We start from the raw sequence: 26,345 nt of genomic DNA, 5'->3' as shown, positions 1-26,345 counted from the left end.
ACAACCCTGTTAAAAAAATCTGGTATGTGGTTCTCTGTAATGGCCTGACAGCTCATGACGAGAGACGAGTGTGTTGTGTACCTCCCATCAAGTTGATTTGCGAATTTTCATTGAGAGTGGTGTCATTGGTTTATATATGATGATAGGGAGATTTGAATTTAACACTGAGCCAATGCCTATACTATTGTGAAGGCCACATATCATTTAATGTATAATTTACTAAGAGGGAAAGGAAACACTGGTTGATGAGGGATTGGTTGATGAGGGATCGTCACCGAAGAGAAAAGATGAACAAATCATTAAAGTTGTGGGTATGATTGAACCAGTGTTTGTTGACCAGAGTGGTTCTGTTAGTTTTCTTTTCCCACTGAGGTACACACACACACTCAAACACACAGTTGTATTGCCTGGGAGCCACCCAAACGATCAAACCACCCTCAGTGCTCCATTATCTCTATTGGCCATTGACGTCAGCCACTGATACGGACGCCGTGTGAGACGACCAGATCTTGTCAGAAGGAGGAGGGGGCCTCTCTCTCTCTTTTTCTCTTTCGCTCTCTCTAATAGCGCTGTGACAGCCAAGGATTTGTTCTGTTCCAATATCACTGTGGCTACAGCTTAGAGTAGGTAGGGGCTGGCTGTAGATAAGCCTGGTGTTGTGTAAAAATGTGCATCTGTCCCCGCTCAGGGGTGTCTCTTTCAGGGATTAGGAAGAGGCTGAGAGCCTGGGTCAGACAGTATCTCCTCTGGTCCTTCAGATTTACATGGCAGAGATGGAGGGGTGGAAGAGGGTCACTGTCACTCACAGGGAGAGGGGTGGTGGGAGAGGGGGAGAAAGGGGGGATGAGGAGAGGGAGAAAGGGGGATGGTGAAAGTGCAATCAGTAGATGAGGAGGACTTTTGACCTCAATTAACCAGCTCGATTGCTCGTTAGCGGCAAATGAGAACCGGGGGTGACACTGAGAAGTAGTGTTCTTAATTGGGATTATTGGCCTTTGTCTTTCAACTTGGAATGGGGAATTGGTATCTGTGTGGGAGGTGACCAAGAACCCGATGGTCACTCTGACAGAGCTCCAGAGTTCCTCTGTGGAGATGGGAGAACCTTCCAGAAGGACAACCATCTCTGCAGCACTCAGGCCTTTATGGTAGAGTGGCCAGACAGAAACCACTCCTCAGTAAAAGGCACATGACAGCCCACTTGGAGTTTGCCAAAAGTCACCTAAATCACTCTCAGACCATGAGAAATAAGATTCTCTTATCTTAACAAACCAATTTTTAACTCTTTGGCTTGATGCCAAGTGTCTCATCGGGAGAAAATCAGGCGCCGCTCATCACCAGGCCAATACCATCCCTACGGTGAAGCATGGTGGTGGCAGCATTATGCTGTAGGGATGTTTTTCAGCGGCAGGGACTGGGAGACTAGTCAGGATCAAGGGAAAGATGAGCGGAGTAAAGTACAGAGAGATCCTTGAGGAAAACCTGCTCCAGAGCGCTCAGGACTTCAGACTGGGGCGAAGATTCACCTTCGCAGGACAACAACCCTAAGCACACAGCCAAAACAACGCAGGAGTGGCTTCAGGACAAGTCTCTGAATGTCCTTGAGCGGCCCAGCCAGATTCTGGACATGAACCCGATCGAACATCTCTGGAGAGACCTGGAAATTGCTTTGTCAGAGGCAATTTCATTCCCATTGCATTCCCATTGCCCTCGTGATGCTCCCCATCCAACCTGACAGAGCTTGAGAGGATCTGCAGAGAAGAATGGTAGAAACTCCCCAAATTGTTACGCCCTGGCCATAGAGGCTTTTATTCTCTATTTTGGTTAGGTGTGACTAGGGTGGGCATTCTATGTTCATTTTCTATGTTTTGTATTTCTTTGTTGTTTGGCCGGGTGTCGTTCTCAATCAGAGGCAGCTGTCTATCGTTGTCTCTGATTGAGAACCATACTTAGGTAGCTTTTCCCCACAGGGTTTTTGTGGGTAGTTGATTTCTGTTTAGTGTTTTTCACCTTTCAGGACTGTTTCGGTTTTTCCCTTTGTTATTTTTGTATTTAGTGTTCAGTGTCAATAAACAAACATGAACACGTACCACGGTGCACCTTGGTCCTCACCTTCTTCCACCAACAGCCGTTACACAAATACAGGTGTGCCAAGCTTGTAGGGTCATACTCAAGAAGATTCAAGGCTGTAATCGCTGCCAAAGGTGCTTCAACAAAGTACTGACTAAAGGGTCTGAATACTTATGTAAATTTGATACTGCGTTTTTTTTTTCTTTCTAAAAAACAGTTTTTTCTTTGTCATTATGGTGTATTGTGTGTAGATTGATGAGGAGAACAAAACAATTTAATACATTTTAGAATAAGACTGTAACATAACAAAACGTGAAGGGGTCTGAGTACTAATAGGGGTGGCAGGTAGCCTAGTGGTTAGCGCATTGGACTTGTAACCGAAAGGTTGCAAGATCGAATCCCCGAGCTGACAAGATAAAAATATGTTGTTCTGCCCCTGAACAAAGTAGTTAACCCACTGTTCCTATGGTGTCATTGAAAATAAGGATTTGTTCTTAACTGACTTGCCTAGTTAATTAAAGGTTAAAATAAAAACATTTTAGCGTCATCTTTATTGCAAAAATAGATACAAATGCACACACAACTTTCAGCTACATATTAATTTGACAGAGGTAATGAACTGCCTGTTGATCAGCACAGCAATTGATAAAACAGGACCATGTTTGCAAGTGTTTCCGATCATATATCATTATTACACAGGTTAACTAATGGTTACAGAAATTAGGAATAGGGACAGGCTCTATAGACCTCCATACTAGAGGTCGACCGATTAATCGGAATGGCCGATTTTAAAAATCGGTATTTTTGGACACCGATTTGGCCTATTTTTTTTTTTACACCTTTATTTAACTAGGCAAGTCAGTTAAGAACATTAAGAACACATTCTTATTTTCAATGATGGCCTAGGAACGGTGGGTTAACTGCCTTGTTCAGGGGCAGAACAACTTTTACCTTGTCAGCTCCGGGATTCAATCTTGCAACCTTAGTTAACTAGTCCAACGCTCTAACCACCTGCCTCTCATTGCACCCCACGAGGAGCCTGCCTGTTACGCGAATGCAGTAAGAAGCCAAGGTAAGTTGCTAGCTAGCATTAAACTTATCTTATAAAAAACAATCAATCAATCAATCATAATCACTAGTTAACTACACATGGTTGATGATATTACTAGTTTATCTAGCGTGTCCTGCGTTGCATATAATCGATGCAACGCTGGGGGATGATTTAACAAAAGCGCATTTGCAAAAAAAGCACAATCGTTGCACGACTGTACCTAACCATAAACACCAATGCCTTTCTTAAAATCAATACACAAAGTATATATTTTTAAACTTGCATATTTAGCTAAAAGAAATCCAGATTAGCAGGCAATATTAACCAGATGAAATTGTGTCACTTCTCTTGCGTTCATTGCACACAGAGTCAGGGTATATGCAACAGTTTGGGCAGTCTGGCTCGTTGCGAAATAATTTGCCAGAATTTTACGTAATTATGACATAACATTGAAGGTTGTAAAATGTAACAGGAATATTTAGACTTAGGGATGCCATCCGTTAGATAAAATACCGAACGGTTTCGTATTTCACTGAAATAATAAACGTTTTGTTTTTGAAATGATAGTTTCCGGATTCTACCATATTAATGACTACAGACTCGTATTTCTGTGTGTTATTATGTTATAATTAAGTCTATGATTTGATAGAGCAGTCTGACTGAGCGATGGTAGGCACCAGCAGGATCGTAAGCATTCATTCAAACAGCACTTTCGTGCGTTCTGCCAGCAGCTCTTCGCAATGCTTCAAGCATTGCGCTGTTTATGACTTCAAGCCTATCAACTCCCGAGATTAGGCTGGTGTAACCGATGTGAAATGGCTAGCTAGTTAGCGGGGTGAGCGCTAATAGCGTTTCAAATGTCAGTCGCTCTGAGACTTGGAGTAGTTGTTCCCCTTGCTCTGCAAGTGCCGCGGCTTTTGTGGAGCGAATGGTAACGCTGCTTCGAGGGTGGCTGTTGTCATTGTGTTCCTGGTTCGAGCCCAGGTAAGAGCGAGGAGAGGGATGGGAGCTATACTGTTACACTGGCAATACTAAAGGGCCTATAAGAACATCCAATAGTCAAAGGTATATGAAATACAAATGGTATAGAGAGAAATAGTCCTATAAATACTATATTAACTACAACCCAAAACTTCTTACCTTGGAATATTGAAGACTCATGTTAAAAGGAACCACCAGCTTTCATAATTTCTCATGTTCTGAACAAGGAACTTAAATGTTAGCTTTCTTACATGGCACATATTGCACTTTTACTTTCTTCTCCACTCAAACACTTTGTTTTTGCATTTATTTATTTATTTAACCTTTATTTAACTAGGCAAGTCAGTTAAGAACAAATTCTTATTTCCAATGACAGCCTAGGAACAGTGGGTTAACTGGCTGTTCAGGGGCAGAACGACAGATTTGTACCTTGTCAGCTCGGGGGGTTTGAGCTTGCAACCTTCCGGTTACTAGTCCAAAGCTCTAACCACTAGGCCTGCCGCCCCAGGGCTAGCTCAATCAAGCATGATGGTCTTGTAAGTATATTAGCAAAGCTTGCTTTCATATAATTAAAAAAGGTAGAAAAGGATTAGTGGAATGGGATTAGTGTGGTGTGTGAAGAATCCAATACTTTAATCTGTATGGGGTACAAATCACGTTATTGTGGGAGCCCCTCCTCTAAGAGTATGAATTAGAATGTTTGAGAAGGCTTGAATCCTAAGAATGTAACGGATATCGTCCTCTTCGTCTGAAGAGGAGTAGCAAGGATCGGACCAATACGCAGTGTGGTAAGTGTCCTTGTTTTAACAGTATAAACTGAACACGACAGAATACGAAATAACAAAGTGAATATAAACAAACACTGACACAGGAAACAATCACCCACAAAATACCCAAAGCATATGGCTGCCTAAATATGGTTCCCAATCAGAGACAACGATAAACAGCTGCCTCTAATTGAGAACCAATCTAGGCAACCATAGACATACAAAACCCCCTAGACTGGTGTCAACCCCCTAGACAGGACAAAAACATATAATCACCCATGTCACACCCTGACCTAACCAAAAACATAAAGAAAACAAAGATAACTAAGGTCAGGGCGTGACAAAGAAACCTGCATACACATTCACATGGAGTAGACATCGTGGTGCTGGAAAACCTTGGTAGAGCATGGGTGGAGTAGACATTGTGGTGCTGGAAAACCTTGGTAGAGCATGGGTGGAGAAGGCATTGTGGTGCTGGAAAACCTTGGTAGAGCATGGGTGCATTGTGGTGCTGGAAAACCTTGGTAGAGCATGGGTGTAGGTGGTGCTGGAAAACCTTGGTAGAGCATGGGTGGAGTAGGCATTGTGGTGCTGGAAAACATTGGTAGAGCATGGGTGGAGTAGGCATTGTTGTGCTGGAAAACCTTGGTAGAGCATGGGTGGAGTAGACATTGTGGTGCTGGAAAACATTGGTAGAGCATGGGTGGAGTAGACATTGTGGTGCTGGAAAACCTTGGTAGAGCATGGGTGCAGTAGACATTGTGGTGCTGGAAAACATTGGTAGAGCATGGGTGGAGTAGACATTGTGGTGCTGGAAAACCTTGGTAGAGCATGGGTGGAGAAGGCATTGTGGTGCTGGAAAACCTTGGTAGAGCATGGGTGGAGTAGACATTGTGGTGCTGGAAAACCTTGGTAGAGCATGGGTGCAGTAGACATTGTGGTGCTGGAAAACCTTGGTAGAGCATGGGTGGAGTAGACATTGTGGTGCTGGAAAACCTTGGTAGAGCATGGGTGCAGTAGACATTGTGGTGCTGGGAAACATTGGTAGAGCATGGGTGGAGTAGACATTGTGGTGCTGGAAAACATTGGTAGAGCATGGGTGGAGTAGACATTGTGGTGCTGGAAAACCTTGGTAGAGCATGGGTGCAGTAGACATTGTGGTGCTGGAAAACATTGGTAGAGCATGGGTGGAGTAGACATTGTGGTGCTGGAAAACCTTGGTAGAGCATGGGTGCAGTAGACATTGTGGTGCTGGAAAACATTGGTAGAGCATGGGTGGAGAAGGCATTGTGGTGCTGGAAAACATTGGAAGAGCATGGGTGGAGTAGACATTGTGGTGCTGGAAAACCTTGGTAGAGCATGGGTGCAGTAGACATTGTGGTGCTGAAAAACATTGGTAGAGCATGGGTGGAGTAGACATTGTGGTGCTGGAAAACATTGGTAGAGCATGGGTGGAGTAGACATTGTGGTGCTGGAAAACCTTGGTAGAGCATGGGTGCAGTAGACATTGTGGTGCTGGAAAACCTTGGTAGAGCATGGGTGCAGTAGACATTGTGGTGCTGAAAAACATTGGTAGAGCATGGGTGGAGTAGACATTGTGGTGCTGGAAAACCTTGGTAGAGCATGGGTGCAGTAGACATTGTGGTGCTGAAAAACATTGGTAGAGCATGGGTGGAGTAGACATTGTGGTGCTGGAAAACCTTGGTAGAGCATGGGTGGAGAAGGCATTGTGGTGCTGGAAAACCTTGGTAGAGCATGGGTGCAGTAGACATTGTGGTGCTGGAAAACCTTGGTAGAGCATGGGTGGAGTAGGCATTGTGGTGCTGGAAAACATTGGTAGAGCATGGGTGGAGTAGGCATTGTGGTGCTGGAAAACCTTGGTAGAGCATGGGTGGAGTAGACATTGTGGTGCTGGAAAACATTGGTAGAGCATGGGTGGAGTAGACATTGTGGTGCTGGAAAACCTTGGTAGAGCATGGGTGCAGTAGACATTGTGGTGCTGGAAAACATTGGTAGAGCATGGGTGGAGTAGACATTGTGGTGCTGGAAAACCTTGGTAGAGCATGGGTGCAGTAGACATTGTGGTGCTGGAAAACCTTGGTAGAGCATGGGTGGAGTAGGCATTGTGGTGCTGGAAAACATTGGTAGAGCATGGGTGCAGTAGGCATTGTGGTGCTGGAAAACCTTGGTAGAGCATGGGTGGAGTAGACATTGTGGTGCTGGAAAAAATTGGTAGAGCATGGGTGGAGTAGACATTGTGGTGCTGGAAAACCTTGGTAGAGCATGGGTGCAGTAGACATTGTGGTGCTGGAAAACATTGGTAGAGCATGGGTGGAGTAGACATTGTGGTGCTGGAAAACCTTGGTAGAGCATGGGTGCAGTAGACATTGTGGTGCTGGAAAACATTGGTAGAGCATGGGTGGAGTAGACATTGTGGTGCTGGGAAACATTGGTAGAGCATGGGTGGAGTAGACATTGTGGTGCTGGAAAACATTGGTAGAGCATGGGTGGAGTAGACATTGTGGTGCTGGAAAACCTTGGTAGAGCATGGGTGCAGTAGACATTGTGGTGCTGGAAAACATTGGAAGAGCATGGGTGGAGTAGTCATTGTGGTGCTGGAAAACCTTGGTAGAGCATGGGTGCAGTAGACATTGTGGTGCTGGAAAACCTTGGTAGAGCATGGGTGGAGTAGGCATTGTGGTGCTGGAAAACATTGGTAGAGCATGGGTGGAGTAGACATTGTGGTGCTGGAAAACCTTGGTAGAGCATGGGTGCAGTAGACATTGTGGTGCTGAAAAACATTGGTAGAGCATGGGTGGAGTAGACATTGTGGTGCTGGAAAACCTTGGTAGAGCATGGGTGGAGTAGACATTGTGGTGCTGGAAAACCTTGGTAGAGCATGGGTGCAGTAGACATTGTGGTGCTGGAAAACCTTGGTAGAGCATGGGTGCAGTAGACATTGTGGTGCTGAAAAACATTGGTAGAGCATGGGTGGAGTAGACATTGTGGTGCTGGAAAACCTTGGTAGAGCATGGGTGCAGTAGACATTGTGGTGCTGAAAAACATTGGTAGAGCATGGGTGGAGTAGACATTGTGGTGCTGGAAAACCTTGGTAGAGCATGGGTGCAGTAGACATTGTGGTGCTGGAAAACATTGGTAGAGCATGGGTGGAGTAGGCATTGTGGTGCTCATGTGAGTTTTCTTTCTTTTTTTTCTTACTTCAGACCAATGCCTACTTCTCACTTTAAACTTAGGTGTTTATTTTATAGATCAATTTGTTTGTCTGCACTGTACATTACTTTGGGAACGTTGTGTGCATCCCAAACTGCACCCTATTCCCTATGTTTTGAGCAGGGCCCATAAGGCTCTGGTCATACGTAATGCAATTTATTTTATAGGGAATAGGGTGCCATTTGGGACGCAGACCTATGCATCAGCCCACATTCTCACAGCACAAAGAGCATGAATTGACTGTATGTCATTGATTTCACAGAGCAGAGTAACTGGTAAGCAACTATAGGTAAAGACACCTGCTCTCTGGGTTATGTTTTTTGTAATGATAGAGTTGCTGTGAATATTGCCTGGCGTGCACAGTTAGTATGTGAGGGGGAACTAGGGTGTAATGTCCTTGGTTCTCTTCAAGTATGTGCAAGGCGTTGGTTCCTACAGGGAGAGTGACATAGCTCAAATCAATGCACACACACACACACGCATACACACACAGACACACACACGCACGCACGCATGCACTCAGAGACACACACACACACACAAAATACACAAGACAACACATGTCAATAACACATCACTTATATCATCCGTCCAGATCGATCTATCATCTCTAGCTGAGAACTGGAGTGATGATGCCTCATGCATCCATCATACCCACAATGCCCTGGTTAGCAGACAGACACAGTCGTCGTCACTCCTCCAAGGTCCCCTTCAGACTGCTATCAGAAGACACAGAATAGATGGACTCTGTCTGTCTTTCAGTCTTTTCTTTACCGACCTCTTTGAGTTCTTCAATATGCATCATATTTACCTCAGTCACTGCTTGTGATGTAGACTTGTTTTGTGTCATTTCTTATAAATGGTTTCATATTGCAGTGAATGCTCTACAGACACCTGTGCAGACTGATGTGTTCAGTTTGTTGAATGGGAGCTGTTTCAGAGGTTAGCAGAATGAACAGAATGCACCACCTATCATCGACCCACAGTAAAGCAGACACAGTAAAACGGACGGGCTGACAGACAGACCCCCATGCAAGCACACACACACACACACAAACAAACTTGGTTTAGAAAACTATATAAGTACGCTCGCAAAGAACCTCGCGCTCAGTCCCACCTTTTAAAACAATAATTAATTAACCATTCTATTGAGCCAAAGAGGTCCAGTTCAACATTCTACATTGAGCATCCATACAATCTTATCCCCTTCAGTCAGTCTACAACAGTCCAGCTCAGCCCTCGGGGCAAGATGAGCACTGCTGCGTCAGTCACACCCACACTCCTCTGTGTATATAGCCAAAGTTGGACAGACCAATGTCTAGAATCTGAAATATGCAATGATTTCTCCCTTCTTACATTTTCCAATTTCTACTGAAAAAGAGTGTTTGTGTGTGTTCCCTCCCTTATTCTTTTATTTTTGTACAGAAACTGAGAGAGATTGAGTCCTCCAGCTCTTCAGCTCCAACCAGTCAATGGTGGGAATAATTCCAGTCCCGCCGAGGGTAACTATGCCTGTCTGAGGTCACCCCGTCTCTTAGGCGTTAAAGGCCACCAACCTAGGGCAATGTACTTAAGAATTCACACCACTGAGTCAATACTTTGTACATGCACCTTTGGCAGCAATTACAGCTGTGAGTTCTCTGGATGAGTTTCTAACAGTTTTCCACACCTGGATTTGCAACATTTGCCCATTATTCTTTTCAAAATTCTTCAAGCTGTCAAATTGGTTGTTGATCATTGCTAGACAACCATTTCCAAGTCTTGCCATATATTTTCAGATTTAAGTCAAAACTGTAACTCGGCCACTCTGGAACATTCACTGTCTTCTTGGTAAGCAACTCCAGTGTAGATTTGGCCTTGTGTTTTAGGTTATTGTCCTGCTGAAAGGAGAAATTCTCTCAGAATTCCAAAATGGGGAAAAAGTAATGGGATGTGAATACTTTCTGAAGCCGTGTGTGTGTGTGTGTGTGTGTGTGTGTGTGTGTGTGTGTGTGTGTGTGTGTGTGTGTGTGTGTGTGTGTGTGTGTGTGTGTGTGTGTGTGTGTGTGTGTGTGTGTGTGTCATGAATAACTTCATTTGTTTCATATGTCAACCTGAACTCATTCCACGGGTATTAAATATTTTCCAAGACGTGCTATAAAAATAATACATTTCTCCCTTCCAACATACACAATGGCCCAGAGTGAAACAACTGCTGTCTCCGTGTGAGAAGAACATGTGTATGCTTCCTTTCTAAATAAATGGCACAGCATTATAATCAGTGGTCTGTACACCAGATCTAACGTTTTATTTTTATAAAATCATGGTCCTGGAATGAATAGCCCGAGGGTGATAACGATTACAGTTTATTATAGATGTCATTTCTATACCTGCTCAGTGGATGTCTACCTAGCTGAATAAAATAATGAATTCCACTTCCTTGTCACAAGAAGAGTACAGATTTGAAGAATGACTACAAATCACAAAGACATTTAAGACTTTTGAAAGGCACCTCTGATGTTCTTCTGCTTCCTCTCATGACTTCAGTCTCTACCCTTTTATTAAACAGACAATCTGGGATTGGTACATAATATATCTTTTTTTACTTTTACATTTTGATTTCATGGATCCTTGCATCTATAGCTCTGTCTATGTATTTGAGAGTGGTTACATGTATCCAACCCCGTCCATCTACTCTTAAACAAAACAAGTGGTGGGGTGCTCGCTTTGCTCTTGCTTCAATCCCAGATTGCCCCCTTTAAAACACATGATTCATATTACCCAAATCCTTTGTTGCTTGAATCCCAGATTGCCTCCTTTAAAACACATGATTCATATTACCCAAAACCTTTGTTGCTTGAATCCCAGATTGCCCCCTTTAAAACACATGATTCATATTACCCAAATCCTTTGTTGCTTCAATCCCAGATTGCCCCCTTTAAAACACATGATTCATATTACCCAACTCCTTTGTTGCTTGAATCCCAGATTGACCCCTTTACAACACATGATTCATATTACCCAACTCCTTTGTTGCTTGAATCCCAGATTGCCCCCTTTAAAACACATGATTCATATTACCCAAAACCTTTGTTGCTTGAATCCCAGATTGCCCCCTTTAAAACACATGATTCATATTACCCAAATCCTTTGTTGCTTGAATCCCAGATTGCCCCCTTTAAAACACATGATTCATATTACCCAAATCCTTTGTTGCTTGAATCCCAGATTGCCCCCTTTAAAACACATGATTCATATTACCCAACTCCTTAGTTGCTTGAATCCCAGATTGCCTCCTTTAAAATGCATGATTCATATTACCCAAAACCTTTGTTGATTGAATCCCAGATTGCCCCTTTTAAAACACATGATTCATATTACCCAAATCCTTTGTTTCTTCAATCCCAGATTGCCCCCTTTAAAACACATGATTCATATTACCCAACTCCTTTGTTGCTTGAATCCCAGATTGCCCCCTTTAAAACACATGATTCATATTACCCAAATCCTTTGTTGCTTGAATCCCAGATTGCACCCTTTAAAACACATGATTCATATTACCCAAAACCTTTGTTGCTTGAATCCCAGATTGCCCCCTTTAAAACACATGATTCATATTACCCAAATCCTTTGTTGCTTGAATCCCAGATTGCCTCCTTTAAAACGCATGATTCATATTACCCAAAACCTTTGTTGCTTGAATCCCAGATTGCCCCTTTTAAAACACATGATTCATATTACCCAAATCCTTTGTTTCTTCAATCCCAGATTTGATTCATATTACCCAACTCCTTTGCTTGAATCCCAGATTGCCCCCTTTAAAACACATGATTCATATTACCCAAATCCTTTGTTTCTTCAATCCCAGCTTGACCCAACTCCTTTGTTGCTTGAATTTTTAAAACACATGATTGTTGCTTGAATCCCAGATTGCCATGATTCATATTACCCAAAACCTTTAAAACACATGATTCATATTACCCAAATCCTTTGTTGCTTGACCTTTGATTGCTTGAATCCCAGATTAATCCCAGATTGCCCCCTTTAAAACACATGATTCATATTACCCAAAACCTTTGTTGCTTGAATCCCAGATTTCCCCCTTTAAAACACATGATTCATATTACCCAAAACCTTTGTTGCTTGAATCCCAGATTGCCCCCAGTGCATAGAATTTTGCTTTCTTTGTAACAGAGGTAGACTGTGTTGAACAATCCACAGGGAATGGTAGTTACTCTTTGTATGATGAAGACCCTTGTCATGATGCATTATAAATATGCCTTATGCCATATTTTATAATTATGCCATACAGATGAAGTCGGAAGTTTACATATACCTTAACCAAATACATTTAAACTCAACATTTAAGCTTCAACTTCCTGACTGATGTCTTGAGATGTTGCTTCAATATTCCCACAAAATGTTCCATCCTCATGATGCCATCTATTTTGTGAAGTGCACCAGTCCCTCCTGTAGCCAAGAACCCCCACTTCAGTCCTATCAGTCCCTCCTGTATCAAAGCACCCCCACCATCCCAACGGTTGGGATGGCGTTCTTCTGCTTGCAAGCCTCCCCCTTTTTCCTCCAAACATAACGATGGTCATTATGGCCAAACAGCTCTATTTTTGTTTCATCAGACCAGAGGACATTTCTCCGAAAAGTACGATCTTTGTCCCCATGTGCAGATGCAAACCGTAGTCTGGCTTTTTTATGGCGGTTTTGGAGCAGTGGCTTCTTCATTGCTGAGCGGCCTTTCAGGTTATGTTGATATAGGACTCGTTGTACTGTGGATATATAAACTTTTGTACCTGTTTCCTCCAGTATCTTCACAAGGTCCTTTGCTGTTTTTCTGGGATTGATTTGCACTTTTTGCACCAAAGTACGTTCATCTCTAGGAGACAGAACGCGTCTCCTTCCTGAGCGGTATGACGGCAGCGTGGTCCCATGGTGCTTATACTTGAGTACTATTTTTTGTACAGATGAACGTGGTACCTTCAGGCGTTTGGAAATTGCTCCCAAGGATGAACCAGACTTGTGGAGGTCAACAATATTTTTTTCTGAGGTCTTGGCTGATTTATTTTGTTTTTCCCATGATGTCAAGCAAAGAGGCACTGAGTTTGAAGGTAGGCCTTGAAATACATCCACAGGTACACCTCCAATTGACTCAAATGGTGTCAATTAGCCTATCAGAAGCTTCTAAAGCCATGACATAATTTTCTGGAATTTTCCCAGCTGTTTAAAGGCACTGTCAACTTAGTGTATGTAAACTTCTGAATCAGTGGAATTGTGATACAGTGAATTATAAGTGAAATAATCTGTAAACAATTGTTGGAACAATGCACAAAGTAGATGTCCTAACCAACTTGCTAAAACAATAGTTTGTTTACAAGAAATGTGTGGAGTGGTTGAAAAACACGTTTTAATAACTCCAACCTAAGTGTATGTAAACTTCAGTTTTCAACTGTATATTACGCATAATGCATTATAATGTACAACAGGCTTTAATAACTGCTCATAACCCTGTAACTACATGCATAAAGCATAATGAGCAGGCTGTGTAATGCCAAATGAAGCATTATGAACAGGCTGTGTAAGGCCAAATGAAGCATTATGAACAGGCTGTGTAAGGCCAAATGAAGCAATATGAACAGGCTGTGTAATGCCAAATGAAGCATTATGAACAGGCTGCGTAAGGCCAAATGAAGCATTATGAACAGGCTGTGTAATGCCAAATGAAGCATTACGAACAGGCTGTGTAAGGCCAAATGAAGCATTATGAACAGGCTGTGTAAGGCCAAATGAAGCAATATGAACAGGCTGTGTAATGCCAAATGAAGCATTATGAACAGGCTGTGTAAGGCCAAATGAAGCATTATGAACAGGCTGTGTAATGCCAAATGAAGCATTATGAACAGGCTGTGTAAGGCCAAATGAAGCATTATAACAGGCTGTGTAATGCCAAATGAAGCATTACGAACAGGCTGTGTAAGGCCAAATGAAGCATTATGAACAGGCTGTGTAAGGCCAAATGAAGCATTATAATGTATTATAATGTCCTTTGTTCTTGAAATTGTATTTTCTCTTCCATTTGTATGCAGAAAGTGTACAGGGCTGAAATCAACTATGTATGTCCTCAAAAACGACATGTTCAGACTGGTTCCTACTGCTTTGAAATGAGCATTGTTTCTCAGATGTAATAACACATTACATATTTCTCTCTCTCTCTCTGTCAGTCAGAACCAATTGCATATTGATGCGAGCTGGGGCATTGACTACCTTTACACTTAGAGCTTAGCATCAGTGGATTCTCAGACGTCTGTTCATGCCAAATTGTTTTGTCTGGAAACACAAGATGAATTGGGACAGCAGGCTCGCCTTTGGGGAGAACAATTTGTTTACTTGTTAGCTTTAAGATCCTATTTTATTATTTAGATGTGCAAATCTGGCAGGGGCATGAACTTGAACACAAATGCCTCTGGGACAAGAGACAGAAGCCAAGTGAAACTCTTCCATTCTGTCCCAGTTAGTGGTGCCTTCAGAAGCACAGTGTACACACACACACGTGCACACACACACACACACACACACACAAACCCCTCCCTCCCCTCCATTTCACATCATATGTATTCCCCATCATTTCCATTCTATTTATTTTACAGTAATGTTTTAAGCGGTAGACATTCTCGCCCATAGATAGTTCATGTTTATTGCTCCACATTGCTGTGCATCCCACACGGTTGAACCTGTGTGGCACATGACGAGGTAAATAGATTTTCTGCATGAGGAGTGTGTTGTATATTTAGCCAGTCAAAAGGCCTATAATTGGCAGATTGAATAAACTCCAAGGCACTTAAGCGGTTATTCATTTAATCCTCTTCCTCTGCTTGCATCCCAAATGGCACTCTATTCCCTACATAGTGCACTACTTTTCACCATAGCCCTATGGAAGTAGTGCACTAGCGAACAGGGTGCCATTTGGGATGGAAATGCGAGCGCTTTAGGTGCCAGGCTAGCTCTTGCTGCAGCATGTAATAATTGCATGTTTTTTTTGCTGTCGTAATGAAATGTTTGTCTCATTTTCTCACAACAGATAGTTATTGTTATCATTCACTTTCAGAAGGAGCTATTCAAGTTGTTGATGCATAACAGCCATCACAACACATTCATATGCATTAATGAGATCCTTATATTAATGAGATCCAGTATTGAAGTCTTTAGGTTAAGTACAGAGATTAGGTATAGTGCCTATCATAGCCCATCATCTTCAGACAGTTAATCACAGACAGACAGACAGACAGACAGAGACGGGCAGACGGGCAGACGGGCAGACGGGCAGACTGGCCATCTGGCATTTTGGGCAAATGCCATGTGAGCTGGTCCATTTTAATCCAGTGGGCCTATCTAACTTGTTTTTTTTTTCACAAAATGATCTTTATTTGGCTAATAATGGTGTATAGGATGATGTATTAAAAATATTAGGGCTAATTTCTGGTCCTAGTCCACCCCTGCAGACAGACACACAGACAGACACACAGACAGACACAGAGACACAGACACAGATACAGACACACAGACACAGAGGGGAGTGGGGACATGGGCTTGCCAAAAAAGGAGTTATCTTGAACCTAAAAGGGTTAGGAGAACTCTTTGAAGAACTGTTTTTGTTTCCAGGTCGAACCCTTTTGGTTCCAGGTAGAACTCTTTCCACAGAGGAACCCAAGAGGGTTCTACCTGGAAACAAAAAGGGTTGTTTTTCCTGTTGGGACAGCTGAAGATGCCTTTTGGAACCCTTTTCTCTAAGAATGTAGCTTCATGTCATGGAGTATGGGTATGTGCAACTGCGCGTCAAGTGTATCCACCAAGTTGGACCAGCATGCTCCAGTGGTGTCTAGGCCTGCAGTTGATGTAGTCTAATGGACCAAGTCCACAAGGTTTCCTATATTATAGGCTTCAGAGCATCAGTGTCGACTGTGGGCCCGGCTCCATGAGGGGGAAAAGGGGGGCTTAGCCCTCTCATTTGAAACTTGAGTCCCTCAGTTTTAGTTTTATGTCGTTACATAAAAACAGCAAAAAAGTTCAAATAATTGAATGAAAGGTTGGCGCAAAAACTGTATCTCCACTGCCCCAGCACCATGGACAAAGGGGCTATGAGTAGGGAATAGGTTATGGAAAGCCACTGGGATGGTTTGGTATGACTTCTTTGGGTTTCCTAAAAAGTGGGGGGAAAACGCTTCTGAATTGTGGTAGGCTACTTTAAGTGAATAACGTGATACTCCTCTGCCTGTAATATTTGATTTTGATTCATAAGGGCGGGGTCAAGATTACTGTTGAAGCTGCTTCACAAAATACAGTACAGTATGAAGATAAGCTCAAACTGCTTCTCCAATAGAAATCCACGATCATTTATGTAGGTGATGTCATGGCGACATTGGCTAGCTAAGCTTATGCGCAAAAATACATAATCGGGCCTAACAATCATCCCGCTCCGAACTGCACATTTTATAGGCCTTCAAATCAAAGGCATCAAACCACAGAGGCCACTGCCAAGCCCAGCAGCTATGATGCTGCCTAGCTCCATCTAGCTCCCCATGCAGAGCCCACCCATCCTTCCACAAGTGCCGCCAGGATGCTGGCTCCACAGCCCCCTCCGCCTCCTACTGTTCCTGATAATCTTGGAGCCCAAGTTAGCCTGGAATCCTACGCTAGTGGCCTAGCCACCGGTTTTCTGTCCAAAAACGTTAATTTAATAGCAACGGGTTCATAGGAAGAGGGTGTCTGGGATGTTCAGTTACTGCAGAATTCAATATAATTCCAATGCAAGAACCCAAATGACGCCCCTGTGTAGAGCTACATATTGGTGTTTCATCATAGAAATAGATACATTCTATGATGGTTTTCTTGGTGCCTATTGGTTTCTGTGATTGTAAACTATACCTGTTGGATGCGTGTTTCTGGTAGGCTGGCATTGCTTAATTGATTACATGGATTGAATTTAATCCACAGAAGTCTATTGTGCCATATCAAACGCGTAGGTTTACTCATGAGCAGCCTGGTTTTCCATGTTTGGGCCTATTCACCTATTTGTTTAGCAAGATAGCTGTGCATGGCCACATGTCACTAGCCTGTAGGCTCTGTGTTTGTTATGTGGATCTCCATTTGCCTTTTGTTTACTGCTAACGTAACTATGTTAAATATATATTGAACAACAATATGAAGAAATCAGTGAATTTAAAAAAAAATCATTAGGCCCTAATCTATGGATTTCACATAACTGAGAACACAGATATGTGTCTGTTGGTTACAGATACCCTAAACAATGGGCATCACAATGGGCCTCTGGATCTCATCACAGTATTTTTGTGCATTCAAATTGCCAATCGATAAAATGCAATTGTGTTTGTTGTCCGTAGTTTATGCCTGCCCATACCATAACCCCACCGCCACCATGGGGCACTCTGTTCACAATGTTGACATCAGCAACTCACTCGCCCACACAACTCCATACACATGGTCTGAGGTTATGAGGCCAGTTGGACTTCCTGCCAAATTCTCTAAAATGACGTTGGAGGCGGCTTATGTTTGAGAAGTTAACATTCAATTATCTGCCAACAGCTCTGGTTGACATTCCTGCAGTCAGCATGCCAATTGCACGCTCCCTCAAAACTTTCAACATCTGTGGCATTGTGTTGTGTGACAAAACTGCACATTTTAGAATGGCCACAAGGTGCACCTGTGTAATGATCATGCTCTTTAATCAGCTTCTTGACATGCCACACCTGTCAGGCGGATTGTTTATCTTGGCAAAGAAGAAATGCTCACTAACAGGTATATAAACACATTTGTGAACAAAATATGAGAGAAATAAGCTTATTGTGTGTATGAAACATTTCTGGGATCTTTTATTTCAGCTCATGAAACATGGGACCAACAGTTTACATGTTGTGTTTATATATTTGTTCAGTGTAGATTGTGTCATTCCTTTATTTATCTGATATTTTGTTTACTAGGCTTACTTGGTACTGTTGTTCTGTTTTCATTCACTCGTTTGTATTGCAGTATTTTTGTTTGAATTTTGGTAAAACAGCTGTATGCATGGCTGCATTCACATAAGCTGTTTGTCATAGGTGATTTACCCTATCTATCTTGCAGCCTATTCATTACCAAAACGGCCTTGCTTTAGTGTGCAGGGCGCTTTCCATTGTACTGATACAGCGCAGCGGAGAGAGGTTCGAGAGAAATATGTAGCCTATCACTTCAAAAGTGGATCCTCGACATTTGAATGTTATTTTTATTGTGGTATAGCGTGAAATAAGCCGAATTTAATATGATTCAAATGCAAGAACACCCCAAAAGTGTGCCCCTTCACCGATTTCAACTTCCCCCTTTATCCTGGCGCAGGGTCTGGTCGACTGCACAGTGGTACATAGCAGTATTGCGATTAGAAATAGAAGACGCCCTCTTCTTGCGCTATGGAGAGTTGCAGCCAGGTTTACAGTATATCGTTCCAACACGCTTTCTGAAGCTCTCTCTCTTTTTATGTCACTTTCGCTGTTTGCATGTAGACGCAGCCAATCTCTTCCCTATGACGCCGGCGAGGCTGGGCTCAGACGGGTTTGATCATAATATTTAACACACCCACCCAGTAAGAGCACGATACTAGTTCGAATGAGAAGTATAACAGCCACGGGACAAGTGGAAGCGAAAATCTCTGCACCTGCCAAGCGGTGTAGCCTACTGGCTCTGCTGTTCCTTGAACGGAAAGACGGAGACAGGAGATTTATATTTTTGACAGGATCTGGCCTAGGCTTGCATCCAGGTATCTTCAGCTGACAAAGCATCACATGTTTTTTTTTAAATCTCGTCGATTTTTTTTGCGTTGCTTTTCTTTAACGCATTTTTTTGTGCCTGTTGCTATTTCCTACAAGGACTGTGGCTACATTTTTTAATCTGAAATTGAATAAAGACTGTCCCTCGGACTTTTAACAAAAATGACGATTGGACAGCATTGACACGTTTTTATGCTCAGCATTCCATGTTCTGATGATGGAACAGTGCTTTCGCAACGCAATTGTGCTAAAACACGTTTAAAATTCCCTAAACTGTTCACTGCTATTACGATTAGATATTGTTTTGTGCCGTATTCAGAATAGCCACAGACCTATTTGCTTTAAGGTGCCTGCGCTCCGCAATGAGTCGGCATGTCCATCTGGTTGAATATGAATAATTCAGTCTTTTCTAAAAGACCAGCGCTCAGTGCGTAAACATGGAGTTTCTGATATAACACGGATTATGTTTGGAATGACCAGAAAAAAAATCCAAATTATCTACATTGGGTTTTTGCTCCATATTTCACATGTACTATACTTTTTTATATATATCGGTGTTGTGCGCTGCTTTTATGGTTTAGTGATATAACAACAACTACTTAGAAGTGAATCCTGTACAAAATGATCAAGATGATACTGTTTCGTAAATTTCGAGTTTTGATACTCATGGTGTTTTTGGTGGCGTGCACCATGCACATTATGATAGACTTGCTCCCAAAACTAGAGAAGCGAGCGGCGGGACCGGAAACCGGCAACGGTGGCTGCCAGTGCACTCACAACCCGAGCGAGGAGGCCGGGAGCTGGGGGAAGCAACGCGCTAGGTCGGTGGCGGAACCGGGCTGGCCTAACAAACACACGCTGAGAATCCTGCAAGATTTTAGCAACGAGCCGAGCTCAAACCTCACGTCCCATTCCCTGGAAAAAATCCCTGCCGCTGGGGAGAGAGCGGAGTCTTTCAAACGAATGAAACAGTACGACGGGGCAGCGGATAACCAGAAGCCGCTCATCAGAGACGCCAGCGGGGGTAAGACCGTTGCTGCGCCCGGTATCTTCCGGCTGCCGTCTCTGTTCGAGCATCCTTTATACAAGACGGACCTGCCGACCCTCACAGACGACGACACCTTGTTCAACGTCAATACTGACATCAGGTTATATCCGAAAGCAGCGGGGAATCAAGAATGGTAAGCTGGGGATCAAATGAATCAGGCGTATCACCTTATAAGAAATCAAGGTGACAGGTGTATAGTGCCATAAATTGATTATTACCCTCAAGCAACCGTTCCTTAAATTGACTTCCTCCCTGGCTTTCACTGTTTTAATTAAATGAATACAAAAGTGATATTAATAACTAATGGTCCACTTGTCCAGATACTTGAACTGAACATCAGTCAGTGTATCTCTGCTTGCTATCCACTACACCCCGTAGCTTAAAGGCTACATGACTATATACATGACTTATTGTCCATACACTATTCATTGCACCTACTGCAAAGTGGTAGTCATGCATGTAAACCCATTCTTTATTCTCTACTGCTATCTCTCTCTATCCATCTATCTATCATAATTTCTCCTCACACTCTCTCCATTCTATGGGGAGATCGTTAACTGGAAGACAATCCAATCTCTCTATTCAACTCTTCCTCTCCACCTCTACCGTTGTGTAGTGAATAAACTATCTATCCATTCTTTCTTTTGATCTGAACTGTGGTGGTCTTCTGAGCACCCCCCTGCCCTCTGCACCTGTAGGCTACTTACCTATTTTATTCTGCCGTGGTTTACTCTAATATCTAATGATCTCCTAAGCATGTGGGGGTAGGAATACTATTTTCATACTTATTGTGTTATTACAATGTAACAACTTAATTAAGAATAGAGAGTTTGGCCACAGATATGTGTCCTGTATTCAACCAACACTGTAGGCATAGATGTTAGGTTATTTGATTTGATTCTAGCCAATGTATGACTTCAATAACGATGCTGTTTATGTTCAATCATGTGTAAACAACATATTGATTGAATTTCAATGGTGAGTCTCTCCAATTTATTTTATGATGATGTGATTGCCATATATGGTGGTTACATCATAAACATTGGCTTTAGGTTTGCTTAGCAAAATAGTGTTGTTTATTACAGCACTATTTTACACCTTCATTAAGCGGCAGCTTCCTTGATATTGCATGTAGGACTCTACTTTGACGGCCGGTGTGATATTTGATTTAATTCATGTCATTTGATTAGACTTAATTATATTTCTAAGGAAACTTTTTGATAACCTGGATACCATCATAAAAATCTGAAATCCATCCAATCCCAAAGCAGACCCTGTAACACACCCATTAATGCAGGAGAATACTGTGAGGCTTATGAACACACCTGAGGCTGGTGGGAGGAGCTACAGTGTAGGAGGACAGGATCATTGTAATGTCTGGAATGGAATCAATGGAACGGAGTCCAACACGTTGTTACCATGTGTCTGATGTGTTTGGTACCATTCCATTTATTCCATTCCAGCCATTACAATGAGCCCAACCTCCTATAGCTTCTCCCACTAGCCTCCTCTGCTGTAGCAGTCATCTTTGTTACCAAACCTGTAGCAGTGAATTAGACAATGCATTGACAGTTGAGCTCCTCTCCTCTTCTCCTTTCCTACAACTCATCCCTCGCTTCTGTTCTCCATCCACTAGGCACAATGAAGCTAACGTGGAAGAGGAGGAGTACCCCCCTACAGGGGAGGTGACAGCCGAGTCCTACCCCAACTGGCTTCGCTTCCACATCGGTATCAACCGCTACGAACTCTACTCCAGACACAACCCTGTCCTGGACTCCCTGCTCAAGGATCTGGTCACCCAGAGGATCACCAGTGTGGGTGAGTCTGGGATGAACTAGAATACCAAGAATACTGTGCAGTGCATCTCTGTGAGACTGTTGTGGATGGAGGGAGGGAGGGGGAGGGAGGGAGGGAGGGAGGGAGGGAGGGAGGGAGGGAGGGAGGGAGGGAGGGAGGGAAGGGAAGGGAGGGAGGGAGGGAGGGAGGGAGGGGAAAAAAAAACTATGATACACACATAGACACTTAAGTAAAGGCATTTTAAAGAAAGCCACATTTAATCAACATCCGGTGCTTTTGTCCCAATGCTGAGTTTCAATTAAATCCCCCTTCATTTTTACCTGAGGCCCTTGTTACAGATAGCAAATACATTCAGAGGAAGTGAAAAATAGATGAAAAACCATCAATCCTTCTGTGTCAAACAGTTTGGTTATGGAAAATAATCTTTCAGACCTCAAAGCAATCATACCGAGTGTTTAGGTGACATTATGTGGCTGTCGCAGGCTTAATGTGTCCACCTCTGTGACTGCTACTGTTCCCACTGGAGAGCTACAGCTGCAATGAAGTACACTCACCAGTCTGAGGTCTGCCATATCATAAACCTGTGTGTGTGTAAGGGGCTCGGGGTGGCTGTGTGGGTGTGTGTGTGTGCCTGCATGCGAGGGATACATACGTACACAGTCTCGTGTCTATGCTGATGTTTGTGTGCATGCAAAGACGAGGGCTAAAATAAGAACCGCTGCACCACGCCATTAAAGTTCCCTCCAGCATTGATATTAGTTCCTCAATCACTCCTGGACAGGATGTAATCACTCGTGCTCCATGGCACCTCTTGTTCTAGGTGTGTGTCACCCACTGTTTCCATTGCTCTGCCCATCAATCAACTGCATCTGCACTCAGAGATGGCCATATAAAACGCTGTGTGTGTAGGGGAAGGAATGTGGGGGTTGTGGAGGAGTGTGTGTGTGTGTGTGTGTGTGTGTGTGTGTGTGTGTGTGTGTGTGTGTGTGTGTGCACTGTACCTCCACACAGACAGCCACCTTCCCAATCAGTCCAGCCTGGACCAGGGAGAGAGACAACACAGGGTGCAGATATTGAGGAAAGTTTCCACTTCAGCATTTTTCCTGCTGATAATGTTTGGTTGAGCCTGTCTCTCTGTAAAGATATGACCTTTTTCTCAGTGTGCAGAACATCTCATAACTCATACATCTACAGAGGCCCAGGTGTGTGTGTGCGTGTGTGTGTGTGCGTGCGTGCGTGCGTGTGTGTGTGTGACCATGCGTGTGTGTGTGCGCGTGTACGCCTGTGTGTGTGTTTGAGAGAGAGGGAGAGAGAGAGAGAGAAAGAGAGAGAGAACGCATTCATCAATATGATACAGAAGTGTTCCACCGAGAGGGAGCTTTTGTAAAAAAAAAAATTACATTGTCATTTATGAATTCAGGGATGCTCAGATAGAGAGAGCACTATGGATGGCCATCATAACCGTTGTGGAATGCATAGCAGTGCTTCTACTACAGGTGGCCGTGACTCACACTGTAGGCTACTCTATGCTAACACTGGCCTAGTTTCAATCCACTTGAACCATGAATCTCATTTGAATGTTTCATCAGGGATGACCTTTTTGAGTTTTGTCGATTAGATCAGCGCTTCCCAGCTGGTGCATCTCATCCAGTTCCTTTTGGATCGCGGGTCGCGGCTTATTATCAGTGTCCTAGTTACACACAATGGTTTTGTTTGTGGGGGCGGGTCACAAGCAGTTTTTGAAAGCTTTATATAGAGGTAGGTCACGGTGGCAAAGTGTTTAGACAACTAAAGGATTAATGTTAGATTATCTGATAGCACTATCAATATGACCCAGCAACCGGAAAATCTAATACATCTTGCCCTATAACAAAAGAGAGAAATAGTAAGAGAGAGAGACCTAGCTGGGAGAGAGAGAGTTTAAGAAAGACAGAGTTTAAGTGAGAAATACAGAGAAATAAAGAGAGATTGAGAGAGAAAGACAGAGAAATATAAATAAAGTGAGTGTGAGAGCAAAGGAGAAAGAAAGAGTGAAAGAGGAGACTGCAGGGCTTGTTTACATTGTGGTTAGGCAGAGCTGCAGGGTTGTGTAATATGCTCAAGTTAATGCTCTGTAATATATGGACAAATCCCCTGAAAGCCTGTCCATTATGACAGAAACACAAGCCATTTAGACAGCCCCTCTCAGGCCTTTTGTTAGACAGATAATCAGGCAGAGTCTGGAGCGTGTCTGATTTAGCCTGGCCCACTCCCTCCGCGTGAAACGGAGCGACGGCGCTACGGCCAGATCTGAAGGGAAAGATGGGCGTAGGTAATTGTACTGTTCTTTTACACGGGCGGAGAGAGTTTTGGAGTTGGACAACTTCTAGCCTCCTGGGTAGTCTGGAGTTTCCTAGTTACTGTACAGCCTAACAGGGTTATTGAGTCTTCTCTTTGCAATTAAGGAGGAGATCCATGCATGGATTCAGCTGAAGTGTAGTAGCTACTGTTTCCTGTATAATAGTGTTTTTGTACATCACTGGAATATGATCACTGAAAAGAGCTGAAGGCAATAGTTTGGTAAGACCTCCTATGAAGACACATATTACTGTAAGTGCATTTACAACACTTCACAATGCTTATAATGCATTATGAAGAGGGTGAAGAGGGTATTCACTAAGTGTTACCAATCGTTTGTATTAGGTACGTCAATGTTAAGAAAACACACAGACAGGTTTTTCTGCTTGCACGAACGCGCACACACACACACACACGCTCGCGCACATAGAAGTCAGAACCATGAACAGCCGCATCATATTAAGCTTACGTTGATTGGACTAAATTGTTTTTGGTATCTTTTAGTTGTCACTGTATTAGACTAAGCAGAGGTGATTTGATGATGTTGAAATGTTGAAGTGTAAATGGTGCTGGAATAGTGGAGTTTCTGTTTTCTTTGTGACTTACAGTAACTCTCTGTGGTTCTAAATCAATAGTTATTTAGAAGTCTGAAAATGTCAGAAACATTAACTTTCTTGACCATGCTGTGGGTCATGTAACTATCTGTTACTGTACATGGAATATGCTTTGTGGACTTCACTGGACAGAGGATGTTATCCGGTTTTGTGATGAAAGAAAGGTTTGGTTGAATTTATTCTGCCACTGTGTCTTCTTATTGTCTCGGCCTTTAGGCCTGTATATCACAGTGCCAAGGCATATGAACCAAACAACACAATTATCACAACAGACAGGTTGTAATATAGCTCTTTGGGTGGGGGGCTTGGCTTCCCCAGTGATTTTACCTACACACTGCTACTGGACAGGTTGTAATATAGCTCTTTGGGGGGGGGCTTGGCTTCCCCAGGGATTTTACCTACACACTGCTACTGGACAGGTTGTAATATAGCTCTTTGGGGGGGGGGGGGGGGGGGGGCTTGGGTTCCCCAGTGATTTTACCTACACGCTGCTACTGGACAGGTTGGAATATAGCTCTTTGGGGGGGGGGGGGGGCTTGGGTTCCCCAGTAATTTTACCTACACACTGCTACTGGACAGGTTGTAATATAGCACTTTGGGGGGGGGGGGGGGGCTTGGGTTCCCCAGTGATTTTACCTACACACTGCTACTGGACAGGTTGTAATATAGCACTTTGGGGGGGGGGGGGGGCTTGGGTTCCCCAGTGATTTTACCTACACACTGCTACTGGACAGGTTGTAATATAGCACTTTGGGGGGTGGCTTGGGTTCCCCAGTAATTTTACCTACACACATGCAAATTGATTCATATTTCTGGAATATTGATAAGTGTCAGTTGGGAAATCGAGTACGCATCGTCTCAATGCTCATTTTGGCCAAAACACCTTCAGTCTCTAATTATCACTATCGAACACAACAGCAAGTGGCCACGATAAAGGGCCTAATCCAAGTGTTAAATTTGAGATTCAGCCTACTGCGGGACATAGAACTTCATTGCCCCCTAGTGCTCATACGCGATAGGAACATATTCTGCATTGTGAATTCATGTGGAATTTTATACTTTTTCTTAAAACCGGCTGTTTAATAGTTAAGAAAATGTTTCAATTTGTCACATTCCTAGTGGGGTGGGGGAAGGGTGGCCATTGGTGTGTGTGTGTGTGCCTGCGTTTGTGTGTGCCTGCGTGTGTGTGCTTGTGTATGGTCGTGTGGATGTGTGTTTCTGTACCTCAAGATGATACAGTAAATTCACATTTGACCTCTTTGTCTCTTCCCTAAACAGTCATGAAGTCAGGAGGAACTCAACTGAAGCTCATCATGACCTTCCATAACTACGGACAGGCGCTGTTCAAGCCCATGAAGTAAGTACCAATCGTTTGTATAAAATGTACAAAAAGGATGAAGGATAACCTACCTGACATCTCTTCAAGTAGTGTCTGTAGTGTCTGTAGTGTCTGTAATGTCTGTAATGACTGTGGTGCCTGTGGTGCCGGTGGTGTCTGTGGTGCCGGTGTCTGTGGCATCTGTAGCGTATGCGGCATCTGTGGTGTCTGTGGTGCCTGTGGTGTCTGTGGCACATGTAGCGTCTGTAGTGTATGTGGTGTCTGCGGCGCCCGTGGCACCTGTATCGTCGTAGTGTCTGTAGTGTCTG

At 43.3% G+C, this 26,345-nt stretch overlaps 1 protein-coding gene across 1 annotated transcript; it reads left to right on the top strand.

Moving 5' to 3' along the window:
- Positions 1-18,731: 18,731 nt before the first annotated feature.
- Positions 18,732-26,059, top strand: LOC139402131 (extracellular serine/threonine protein kinase FAM20C-like). The gene is made up of 3 exons (XM_071146207.1): positions 18,732-20,083; positions 21,587-21,768; positions 25,977-26,059. The coding sequence occupies exons 1-3, from the start codon at positions 19,524-19,526 to the stop codon at positions 26,057-26,059; spliced, it is 825 nt and encodes a 274-aa protein (XP_071002308.1). The 5' UTR covers positions 18,732-19,523.
- The last annotated feature ends 286 nt before the right edge of the window (positions 26,060-26,345 follow it).

The sequence above is a fragment of the Oncorhynchus clarkii genome, unplaced genomic scaffold (assembly GCF_045791955.1).
Source record: "Oncorhynchus clarkii lewisi isolate Uvic-CL-2024 unplaced genomic scaffold, UVic_Ocla_1.0 unplaced_contig_663_pilon_pilon, whole genome shotgun sequence".
NCBI classification, from domain to species: Eukaryota; Metazoa; Chordata; class Actinopteri; order Salmoniformes; family Salmonidae; genus Oncorhynchus; species Oncorhynchus clarkii.
Note: the sequence above shows the minus strand (reverse complement) of the source record. Positions and strands in the feature narration are given on the sequence as shown.

Bases quoted from the DNA above. Each gene is read 5' to 3' on its own strand.
- LOC139402131 (XM_071146207.1), top strand. From the start codon at position 19,524: ATGATCAAGATGATACTGTTTCGTAAATTTCGAGTTTTGATACTCATG. The intron at 20,084-21,586 runs GTAAGCTGGGGA...TCCATCCACTAG, and splicing joins GCAGCGGGGAATCAAGAATG to GCACAATGAAGCTAACGTGG. The intron at 21,769-25,976 runs GTGAGTCTGGGA...TTCCCTAAACAG, and splicing joins CCAGAGGATCACCAGTGTGG to TCATGAAGTCAGGAGGAACT.